This window comes from Oncorhynchus keta, chromosome 31 (genome assembly GCF_023373465.1).
Source record: "Oncorhynchus keta strain PuntledgeMale-10-30-2019 chromosome 31, Oket_V2, whole genome shotgun sequence".
NCBI lineage: Eukaryota > Metazoa > Chordata > Actinopteri > Salmoniformes > Salmonidae > Oncorhynchus > Oncorhynchus keta.
Window position 1 is genome coordinate 9,173,999 of NC_068451.1, and position 12,529 is coordinate 9,186,527.

The 12,529-nt window shown below is 42.7% G+C and overlaps 1 protein-coding gene across 37 annotated transcripts in view; it reads left to right on the forward strand.

The window, feature by feature from the left end:
* The window catches only part of zmp:0000000881 (uncharacterized), a 34,962-nt gene that overhangs the window by 12,198 nt on the left and 10,235 nt on the right, over positions 1 to 12,529 (forward strand). For 5 of the 37 annotated variants that reach the window (XM_052489463.1, XM_052489459.1, XM_052489462.1 and 2 more), the window contains 4 exons: positions 733 to 871; positions 1,062 to 1,169; positions 1,356 to 1,952; positions 2,037 to 5,083. In XM_052489463.1, coding sequence (XP_052345423.1) covers positions 733 to 871; positions 1,062 to 1,169; positions 1,356 to 1,952; positions 2,037 to 2,900 — 1,708 coding nt within the window. In that variant the 3' untranslated portion in view covers positions 2,901 to 5,083. Of the gene's footprint in view, positions 1 to 732; positions 872 to 1,061; positions 1,170 to 1,355; positions 2,006 to 2,036; positions 5,084 to 12,529 lie in introns of those variants that run through there. The other 32 variants (XM_052489466.1, XM_052489468.1, XM_052489473.1 and 29 more) reach the window with 32 other exon arrangements.

Sequence of the window (12,529 nt, forward strand, 5' to 3'; positions counted from 1 at the left end):
ATAAGGGTGAAGACATCAAAACCATGAAATAACACATGAAATCATGTAGTAAGCAAAAAAGTGTTAAACAAATCAAAATGTATTTTAGATTTGAGATTCTTCAAAGTAGCCACCCGAGAGAAAGGCCATTATGTATTATTCCAGCCCAATACATGGCAGCAATGTATGTGCAAAGTTGTAGACTGATCCAATGAACCATTTTATTTGTTCAAAATTTGGTACCAAGACTGCCCAAATGTGCCTAAATGGTTTATTAATAAGTTCCTAACTGTGCACGCTACTCAAACTATAGCATGGAATTCTTTCACTGTAACAGCTGCTGTAAATTGGACTGTGCCGTTAGATTAACAAGAATTTAAGCTTTCTGCCAATATCAGATATGTCTATGTCCTGGGAAATGTTCTTGTTACTTACAACCTTATGCTAATCGTATTAGCCTACATTAGCTCAACCATCCGCGGGGACCAACAGATCCTGTAGAGGTTAAGTAGACATTTTGAAATGTAAGAAAATGCTCTTAGTCTCATTTTGGTGTTAAAGAGATATAATTTGTGTCTAGGAGAAACAAAGGGGGAAAAGATGGTCTCTTCTTGGACTTTGCTTTGCTATAGGAGAGATGGTGCTGATGAAGGTCACTACAGAAGTGATTAGTTGTGCTGTCTGTAGAATCCAATGCCCTCAACTCTTTCTCCCCATTTTCTTTCACACTTTGTCTGTGATCTGGGACTCCAGTAAAGCGATTCATCCTAACATAGTGAAGCTTCTGGGTAATCCAACACTCAAGGACTCTAAGTGGATCATCCCCATGGAGTTCATCTTTGGAGAGGAACTGGAGACAACCATCTTCAAATCACAAAAATCTAAAATACAGGTAGGTCTATGGATCCCACTTCTGCCACCAAACACACATGTGACAGTGTTGATGAAGTTCACAAGAAAAACTCATATTTGATAAATAAATATCTAAGCCTACAGGATTTTCAGGGGGTGTTCCAAACATTATTACAAAAAAGTGCAAGTTAACTCATCAGTTGGTAATGAAAGCCTTTGATCTCCCACAGTTAACTCCATCTATAAAGGCCACCATCATCACAGGCATGTGTGAAGGACTGCTTCACCTACACAGCAAAGATATCGTCCATCAAGACCTCAAGCCTGAGAACATCATGGTGAGACAGGCATCATAATGTTTTTTGTTGTTTTAATGTTCTTCATTAATTATGCAAGACTTCCGAAGCAGTAGTGCATCTGTTATTGGGAATAAAGGACGCTAAATTATTTAGCATTATCACGCTAAATGCTTCGATTAGATATAAAACTATATTTTTCCATCCCTTTCAAATGATCTCTTCCAGGTAGAGCATGACACTCACAGAGCTGTGATCATTGATATGGGACTGGCCAAATTCTTCCGCAATGGCCTAAATTCTGCCGTGGATATGGGCAACGAGGCCTACTCTCCACCTGAGGTCCTGCAGAGGCGGGGCCACCGAGACCAGCGTTCGGACGTGTGGGCTATGGGTAAAATCATTGCTGAACTCTGTGCCAGAGTCAGGCTGCACACCCCCAGTGTCTGTCCGGCTAAGATCCATGAGATCCTCAGTCTCCAAGGACAGCAGTACTGTAACGCTGTCTGTAGGATGGTGCAGAGTGACCCCACAGTGCGGGCCACCATGGCCGGAATCACGCCGGAGATACGAAAGGCAGTGGGAGGTGGCAACACCGAGGAACAACAAAAAGGACATCTTCCGACACCCTTTCCTTACACTGAGATAAAAGTCACATCGCCACGTCCTCAAGCTCCTGTACAGCAATCACTCCCTCTATCAAGAGCTGAGTGCGCAGCCTCACCAAGGCCTGAGGTCAAGACGCTAGTGCGAGCTCCTGTGCGAGCACCTTCTCCATCGATATGGGAGCGTGCAGCCTTGCCAAAGACTGAGGTCAAGACTGAGGTCAAGACAACACTGCAACCACAACCCGTACAGCGTTCACCTTCCCCGTCAAGGTGGGAGCGAGCAGCCTTGCCAAAGACTGAGGTCAAGACAACACTGCAACCACAACCCGTACAGCGTTCACCTTCCCCGTCAAGGTGGGAGCGTGCAGCCTTGCCAAAGACTGAGGTCAAGACAACACTGCAACCACAACCCGTACAGCGTTCACCTTCCCCGTCAAGGTGGGAGCGTGCAGCCTTGCCAAAGACTGAGGTCAAGACAACACTGCAACCACAACCCGTACAGCGTTCACCTTCCCCGTCAAGGTGGGAGCGTGCAGCCTTGCCAAAGACTGAGGTCAAGACAACACTGCAACCACAACCCGTACAGCGTTCACCTTCCCCGTCAAGGTGGGAGCGTGCAGCCTTGCCAAAGACTGAGGTCAAGACAACACTGCAACCACAACCCGTACAGCGTTCACCTTCCCCGTCAAGGTGGGAGCGTGCAGCCTTGCCAAAGACTGAGGTCAAGACAACACTGCAACCACAACCCGTACAGCGTTCACCTTCCCCGTCAAGGTGGGAGCGTGCAGCCTTGCCAAAGACTGAGGTCAAGACAACACTGCAACCACAACCCGTACAGCGTTCACCTTCCCCGTCAAGGTGGGAGCGTGCAGCCTCTCCAAATCCTGAAGTCAAGATCTCATCATCTCCCCTTCCAAAGGTTGACCAGGGTAATGCACTGGTTCCATCAGGCATGGTTCAACCCAGTCAAGATGTCATGAAACAGCTTCTCTACGAAGAGGCCTTGAAGGGTCTCCCATGCCCACTCCCAACAACGGGCAAGGTGCGAATCCGCCGTTATGAGCAAAGGAATGGGGAAGTGGAGACTTGGGAGCAAAAGGAGGTGGAGACTGAAGGAGGGAGGATAGTCAAGTTTGAGGATGTGATGTTTAACAACAAGTCATAAGTAGGTTATTGAGAGGTTGTGAAATAGTTGCGAGTTGATTTGACTCTGCTTCTGAAATAGTTGGGAGTTGATTTGTCTCTGGTTACTCCCCTTATATCCTTCATTGTAAAAGTCTGACATTTTTATGGAGAAGGGGAAGAGTATATTTGGGAGATGGGACAAACTAATGTAAGAATTCTAACATCCAGTGAAACTATACCAGATGTACTGTGCCTAAAAACAAAAGTGGCACAATATCCCACAACTTGAGACCCCCACCCCCTCCGAAAAAGACTATTAACAACAAAAGTGTTCTTGCACTGGTAAGAAGGAAACCTTTGAGTGAGTTAAGGTTGAGTAAGGATTTAGGGATGATCTTGAATGTACTATCACTTCTTCTAATGCTACATCATGTTACAGTATGGCTACAATGTTGCACAACTGGTTATGTGACAGTGTACAGAGGCACCTGGAGTCAAATAACTATCTGTGAATGTTTTTGAAAACTTTTTGTTTTGGGAATCTCATCCTTGTTGCAAATCAGTTGACTCTTTAGTTCTATACATTTGACTGTGTACATACAGTACCAGTCAAAAGGTTGGGCACTCCAACTCATTCAAGGGTTTATCTTTTCTATTTACTGTGTTCTACATTGAGGAATAATAGTGAAGACATCAATACTTTGAAATAACACATATAGAATCATGTAACAACCAAAAAAGTGTTAAACAAATCAAAATCTATTTTATATTTGAGATTCTTCAAAGTAGCCACCCTTTGCCTTGATGACAGCTTTGGCATTCTCTCAACCAGCTTCACCTGGAATGCTTTTCCAACAGTCTTGAAGGAGTTCCCACACATGCTGAGTACTTGTTGGTTGCTTCACCTTCACTCTGCGGTCTAACTCATCCAAATCCATCTCAATTTGGTTGAGGTCGGGTGATTGTGGAGGCCAGGTCATCTGATGTAGCACTCCATCGCTCTCCTCCTTCTTGCTCAAATAGCCCTTACACAGCCTGGAGGTGTGTCGGGTCATTGTCTTGTTGAAAAACAAATGATAGTCCCGCTAATTACTAACCAGATGGGGTGGTGTATTGCTGCAGAATGCTGTGGTAGCCATGTGGGTTAAGTGTGCCTTGAATTCCAAATAAATCACAGACAGTGTCACCAGCAAAGCACTCCCACACACCATCACACCTCCTCCTCCATGCTTCACAGTGGGAACTACACATGCAGAGATCATCAGTTCACCTACTCTGCGTCTTACATGACGGTTGGAACCAAAAGTCTCAAATTTGGACTCGTTAGACCAAGGACAGATTTCCACCAGTCTAATGTCCATTGCTTGTGTTTCTTGGCCCACGCAAGTCCCTTCTTCTTATTGGTGTCCTTTAGTAATGGTTTCTTTGCAGGAATTTGACCATGAAGGCCTGATTCACACAGTCTCCTCTGAACAGTTGATGTTGAGATGTGTCTGTTACTTGAACTCTGTGAAGCATTTATTTGGGCTGCAATCTGAGGTGCAGTTAACTCCGATGAACTTATCCTCTGAAGCAGAGATAACTCTGAGTCTTCCTTTCCTGCGAGCCAGTTTCATCATTGCGCTTGATGGTTTTTGCGACTGACTGCACATGAAGAACCTTTCAAAGTTCTTGAAATGTTCCGAATTGACTGACCTTTATGTCTTAAAGTAATGATGGACTGTCCTTTCTCTTTGCTTATTTGAACTGTTCCTTCAGTAATATGGACTTGGTCATTTTACCAAATATACCACACCTACCGTGTCACAACACAACTGCTCAAACGCATTAATTTGTGGAATTTCTTTCCTGCATTTTAACAAGGCACACCTGTTAACTGAAATGCTTTCCAAGTGACTACCTCATGAAGCTGGTTGAGAGAATGCCAAGTGTGAAAAGCTGTCATCAAGGCAAAGTGCAGCTACTTTGAAGAATCTCAAATAAAAAATAGATTTTGTTTGTTTAACACTTTTTTGGTTCCACATGATTCCATATGTGTTATTTCATAGTTTTGATGTCTTCACTGTTATTCTAGAAAATTGTTTTAAAAAATGTAAAAACCATTGAATGAGTAAGTTGTCCAAACTTTTGACTGGTACTATAATAATAAGCATTTGTTTTGTATCATCTAAGACAAAAAGTTGTTACATTTCTTTTACTATTAAGAATAAAAGTATATATTTATGAAAATTACTGTGTTATCCTCTTTACAACAACAGTGTTCAAAATAACCTTTTGCAAGACTGTTAACCAGAGCTGTGTTCAGCAACAGAAACTGTGTCCCACACAGTTCATCCACTTCATCCCGTCAGAAGGAACTTCAATGGTGTTTGAGTAATCATTTTGTGAATCAATCATTGTATAAAGTCACTCTGGACTGTGCAGGCTTCATTGAGAGAAGATAAATTAAATCAGAAGTATCACATTGTCAGTGAGCTCCATCTTCTGGCGCAGGCACCCTGGACATTATATCCACATCATAATGGAGTGAAAGTCAAATTCAACATCGACTGAAGCCAAAGAGCGCACATACAGACATGATAATACAACATCACGATATGATAATATACCATGGCATGAAGTGATAAAAGGTACATACTGTACAGTACATGTAGCATACGTCTTACGAATCACTACACAAGCATACGCTTTAGCATGCTTCAGGTAACTCAAATGTGAAGTCCTGCTGTGGTGGTCTGTGTGTGGTTCTCTGTACATCCCACTCATCGAATACAGGGTCTCTGTGTCATGCATAATCAGGCTTCATATGGAGTAGAAAAGGTAAAGACATAGACTACATAGTGAAGCAGGTCATCCACGAGATTCCTGGATCAGATAGTAGCACACACACACAACTCAACGTACCTGCAGTCAGTGGAAGCTCATCTTTCCCTATTATCAGCATGCAACCACATGCACAGCTATCAGACATCCAATGTTTCTCTCTCACGTTATTTGACGCTATTTAGGCTTGCCATAACAAAGGGGTTGAATACTTATTGACTCAAGACATTTCAGCTTTTAATTGTTTATTAATTTGTAAACATTTAAAAAAACATAATTCCACTTTGACATGGGGTATTGTGGGTAGACCAGTAACAAATCTCAATTTAATCCATTTTAAATTCAGGCTGTAACACAAAAATGTGGAATAAATCAAGGGGTATGAATACTTTCTGAAGGCACTGTAATTGGTGGAACGACCCATATGCTACTGCATTATCAGTGGCTGAAAGAGGTTTTTCATGTATTTATTCTATCAACTAGTCTTGCTATCACTAGAAACCGGTTCCATTCATAAATCTCAACATGAAATTTAATCAAAAGTAAAGTGAAAGGACAAATAGAACAAGACAGGGTTTCTAAGGCAACAGTGTTTTCAGGAGCCACTCTGGTGCTGTAGATACAGTATATTTAAACAAAAAGCCCTGGGGGGGTGTGTTATATGGCCAATATACTACGGCTAAGGGTTGCCTGGATATAGCACTTAGCCATGGTATATTGGCCATATACCACAAACTCCCGAGGTGCCTTATTGCTATTATAAACTGGTTACCAACTGAATTAGAGTAGTAAAAATATATATTTTGTCATGCACGTGATGTGCAGGGAGGGGTATGAGGAAATGGATGTAGCTCCAGTTGAATTCGGAAGTTTACATAAACTTAGGTTGGAGTCATTAAAACTTGTTTTTCAACCAATGACACAAGTCATTTTTCCAACAGTTTACAGACAGATTATTTCACTTATCATTCACTGTATCACAATTCCAGTGGGTCAGACGTTTACATACACTAAGTTGGCTGTGCCTTTAAACAGCTTGGAAAATTCCAGAAAATTATGTCATGGCTTTAGAAGCCTCTGATAGGCTAACTTACATGATTTGAGTCAATTGGAGGTGTACCTGTGGATGAATTTCAAGGCCAACCTTCACCTCATCTTGTTTATGTGTGAAAGTTACATTTTCTAAAAAATATTTTTGAATTTCGCTCGCTGCCTTTTCAGCGGAATGTTGTCGAGGGGTTCTGCTAGCGGAACGCCTGCGCTAGAAAGGTTAATGGTCTTACACTTATAGGTTACGGAGAGCGAGATCACACAGAACAGCTAGTACTCTCATGCATGGTTCAGTGTTGCTTGCCTCGAAGCAAGCATAGAAGGCATTTCGCTCCTCTGGTAGGCTTGCGTCGCTGGGCAGCTCGTGACTGGGTTTCCCCTTTGTATTCTCTGATAGTTTGCAAGCCTGGCCACATCCGTCGAGCATCAGAGCCGGCAAAGTAGAATGCGATCTTAGTCCTGTATTAACACTTTACCTGTTTGATGGTTCGTTGAACGTTGTAGCAGGATTTCTTATAAGAGTCTGGATTAGTGTTATGGTCTTTGAAAGCAGCAGCTCTAGCCTTTAGCTCAGTGCGGATGTTGCCTGTAATCCATGGCTTCTGTTTGGGGTATGTACATGTGGTCCAGGGTTTCCGTGAGGAAAATGTGGCACCGGATAAAATTTACTGGCCATTTGAGAAATTTACCGGACCCATGTGCATTGGGTGCATATCTCAAAATGTAATTTTGTAATTTGCACCATTATAAACAGCGCACATGAGAAAGCACCATTCTAAACAGCACACCTGATAGCGGTTCCATATCCTCTACGGCAGGTATCCCAAACTAGGGTACTGGGTTTATTTCAATGGACTAATTTCCTCATATGAACTGTAACTTAGTAAAATCTTTGAAATTGTTGCGTTTATATTTTTGATCAGAATAGATATTATTCTAGTTATTATAGACCAGGTAACAACAGGGATACGTGCAATGCTGTCGGGGGTACGCCAAATAAAAATGTGATCAACATTATTATTTTTTTTAAGTCCATTTATATTTTCCAACAGGGCTATACATTTGGGTGAGGTTTTTTTCTCGCATGAGTAGCCTCGTTTCACTGCCAAAAATAAAATGAAACCATCTAGTGTTCAGCAAAATAACAACACAATGTCAAATATGGGTAGCTTAGTCAAATAATTAACAACAAATCACATTAACTGTTACTCTCTCGCTGGAATTCCATTAACGGTCCGTATGTAGCCAAACGTAGCTGCTGCTCATTCCTGTTTGCTCGAAAATGCATAAATCATTTAAACAAGTAAGACCCACATCCATAGAGACACATGTCAGCTCTACTGGTAGTACTGCTACTACCGGCAGTACTACACCTGCACCTGTCGACAACACAAGTTGTTCTGCTTCCACGAGCACATGAAGTGCTAGCATCAGTAATCCTATATTTGTTGTTAGCCCAGCTAGCATGGACACTGACAGTTGTGAATCCGAAGCAGCCAAAGAGCTACTGCTCCCTCACCCGGGGAAGCACCGAACAACAGACAGGGACGTTGGACCATTGAAGAGACGCAAATATGATGACAACTATATTGATTTTGGGGTTCACTTATATTGGGAGTAGTGCCTTTCCTCAGCATGTTACAGTGTGTACTATCAAAAAGTACTATCACAACTCGATGAAACATTCACTCTTGCGCAGACATTTAGAAACAAAACATTTTGGAGCGAGAATTAAGACGACTTTCGAGAAGTAAAACATGTATAAAAGCAACAGATACCATTAATAAGAAGGGCTAGAAGAGTCTTATATGGTGAGCTACCGAGTGACTAGGACAGGCAAGCCCCATACTATTGTGGAGGACTTAATTCTTCCTGTTGCCACGGATATGGCTTGGACAATGCTGGGGGAAAGGCCCCCCAAAAAATATAGACTATCTTCATCAAACAACAGTTTCACGACGCATCAGTGACATGGCAGCAGATGTTTTGAAACAATTACTGCTTCGCATACAAGCCAGTGAATTTGATGTGTTACAGCTGGATGAGTCAACAGACGTGGCGGGCCTGGCACAGCTCCTGGTATATGTCTGTTACGTTTATGGGGGGTCAATTAAGGAAGGCATCCTCTTCTGAAAACCACTGGAAACAAGGACAACAGGATAGGATCTTTTTAAAGTACTGGACAGCTTTGTGACATCAAATGGACTTTGGTGGTCAGGATGTGTTGGTATCTGTACTGATGGCACAAAAGCCGTGACAGAGAGACATAGTGGAGTAGTAACACGCGTGCCAGCAGTTGATCCTGACGCCACTTGGGTACACTGCAGCATCTACTGAGAGGCTCTTGATGCCAAGGGAATGCCTGACAGCCTGAAAGAGGTTTTGGACACTACAGTGAAAATGGTTCACTTTGTTAAAGCAAGGCCCCTGAACTCTCGTGTATTTTCTGCACTATGCAATGATATGGGTAGCGACCATTTAACACTTTTACAACATATAGAAGTTTGCTGTTAATCAAGTGGCAAAGTATTGACATGTTTTTTCAAATTGAGAGACAAGCTTAAAGTTTTCTTTGCTGACCATAATTTTCACTTGTCTGACCGCTTGCATGATGACGAGTTTCTCACACAACTGACCTATCTGGGTGATGTTTTTTCTCGCCAAAATTATCTGAATCTAGGATTACAGGGACTCTCTGCAACTATATTCAATGTGCGGGACAAAATTGAAGCTATGATTAAGAAGTTGGAGCTCTTCTCTTCTCGGTCTGCAATAACAAGGACAACACACAGGTCTTTCCATCATTGTATGATTTCTTGTGTGCAAATGAACTCAAGCTTACGGGCAATGTCAAATGTGATATAGCGAAGCACCTGAGTAAGCTGGATGCGCAATTACGCAGGTACTTTCCCAAAACGGTTAACTCAAACAACTGGATTTGTTATCCCTTTCCTGCCCTGCTTCCAGTCCACTTACCAATATCTGAACAAGAGAGCCTTATCGAAATTGCAACAAGCAGTTCTGTGAAAATGTCAAATTGGTTTTCTGGATTGGGTTACGCTCAGAGTATCCTGCCTTGGTAAAAGACGCTGTTAAGACACTGATGCCCTTTGCAATCACGTACCTATGTGAGAGTGGATTCTCCACCCTCACTAGCATGAAAACTAAATACAGGCACAGATTGAGTGTGGGAAATTATTTAAGACTGAGGCTCTCTCCAATACAACCCAAGATTGCAGAGTTATGTGCATCCTTTCAAGCACACCCTTCTCATTAATTTTAACCTGTGGTGAGTTCATCACAATTTTCAATTAACAAATAAAGTTTTATATGTTAGAGGGCTAAAATAAAGAGCAAAATGATTGATTATTATTATATTATTATTTGTGCTCTGGTCCTATAAGAGCTCTTTGTCACTTCCCACGAGCCAGGTTGTGACAAAAACTCACACTCATTCTCATGTTTAATAAATGTATTGTATATTGTGTGTGTGGCAGGCTTACAATGATGGCAAAAACATTTGAGAGTGCGCTGACTCTGGTGCTAGAGGGGGTACACAGCTGGAGGTTGAATATTTGAAGGGGTACGGGACTGAAAAAGGTTTGGGAACCACTGCTCTTTATGGTAGAGTGGCCAGACGGAAGCCACTTTTCAGTAATAATCACATGACAACCCGCTTGGAGTTTGCCAAAAGGCACCTAAAGACTCTCGACCATGAGAAACAAGATTATCTGGTCTGATGAAACCAAGATTGAACTTTTTGGCCTGATTGCCAAGCGTCACGTCTGGAGGAAACCTGACACCATCCCTACGTCGAAGCATGGTGGTGGCAGCATCATGCTGTGGGGATGTTTTTCAGCAGCAGGGATTGGGAGACTAGTCAGGATCGAGGCAAAGATGAAGGGAGCAAAATACAGAGAGATCCTTGATGAAAACCTGCTCTAAAGCTCTCAGGACCTCAGACTGGGTCAAAGGTTTACCTTCCAATGGAACAATGACTCTAAGCACACAGCCAAGACAACGCAGGAGTGGCTTCGGGACAAGTCTCTGAATGTACTTGAGTGGCCCAGCCAAAGCCGTGACTTGAACCAGATCGAAAATACCTGTGCAGCAACGCTCCCCATCCAACCTGACAGAGCATGAGAAGATCTGCAAAGAAGAATTGGAAAAACTTTCCAAATGCAGGTGTGCCAAGCTTGTAGAGTCATACAAGGAAGCTTGGAGGCTGAAAAAATGTGCAAGAAAGAATCTGTTTTTGCTTGGTCATTATGGGGTATTGTGTGTAGATTGATGAGGGGGGAAAGCTATTTAATCAATTTTAGAATAAGGCTGTAATTTAACATAATTTGGGAAAAGTCAAGGGGTCTGAATACTTTCCGAATGCACTGTACATTTGAGAAAAACTGCCACTTAAGTTTTGTGGCCAGTTTGCATTACCTTGTAAGTTTAATTAAAATATTGTAGCTGGTGAGAGTCTACTTGGGGAGAGTGGGTCCACCAAGAGACTGAAGTGAGAAGAGTGGAGGCCCCACACACATGTATACAATTACACTGTAGTATAATTAAATCCTTCCTTCTCCCGCTACCAAGCCAAACCCATCCCTCTCCACCTCCCCTCCCTGTTTTCTCCCCCCTTTACCCCACCCAAGCCAAGCTTTTCTCAACTTCCCATGCATTCTCATGAATTCCTGCCCAATTTATACCTAATGCATCCGCACACCCATTCTCTCCCATCCTCCTACACATATTCATATTCACCATCCCACACTATTCCCAAATCCGTCCATTCATACACGCACGCACGCACACACACACACACACACACACACACGCACACACACACACACACACACACACACACACACACACACACACACACACACACACACACACACACACACACACACACACACACACACACACACACACACACACACTCCCACACACACATCCGTAGAACAGTTATTGACACATGCTATATTTCCCCCTTTGAATTGTCTTTTCAGTGTCCATGTAGTCCATGGCATTGGCTACTTCTATCGTTACTTCATAGAGAAGAACAGTTATTTGGGGAAAGTAAAGTATAGATTGAATTTGGGGGAGGAGAAAATGATATTGTCTCAACTTACAATAAGCTGGTCTAAGACATCACTGTATGTAGCCTGATGCGCTCATCGTTATTTCCTACGACTTCTTCTCAGAGCAGGGTGCTCCCTTCCAAATGGGAAGGTTTCTTGTAGCTTGATTAGGGCTTCATCTGCGCTTGTGAATTCCATCCTTTGCGTTCCCTTCCATACCTACAGTACTGCCAGGAAGCGGGGGTTGAGATTTGATTCCCTCTTCCTCTTTTTCCTCCTTGACTGTTGAAACAGAATGTATCGCTTGTGTTTTTTTTCTCAGCCTAGCAGATAGGTCCTGGACGAATCAAATGGACTGGCCTTGGATTTTGATCTCCTTTCCCCCATGTTGACTTGGATAGTTCCAAAGTTTGACAACAGATTGTAGCAGTTAGTTTGTTTTGGTGAGCATTGAGAGCATTTTAGCTATGTTTTCCTGGATATTCTTTAACTGTTTATTACTCTCATTTGCATCTCCAAGTTGCTCCTTGTCTTTTGCTCTGGGGGAATTATTAACATTTCTTAATTGAACCTTTATTTAACTAGGCATGTCAGTTAAGAACAAATTCTTATTCATAGTGACGGCCTACACCGGCCAAACCCAGGCCAATTGTGCGCCGTCTTATGGGACTCCCAATCACAGCCGGTTGTTATACAGCCTGGATTCGAACCAGGGTGT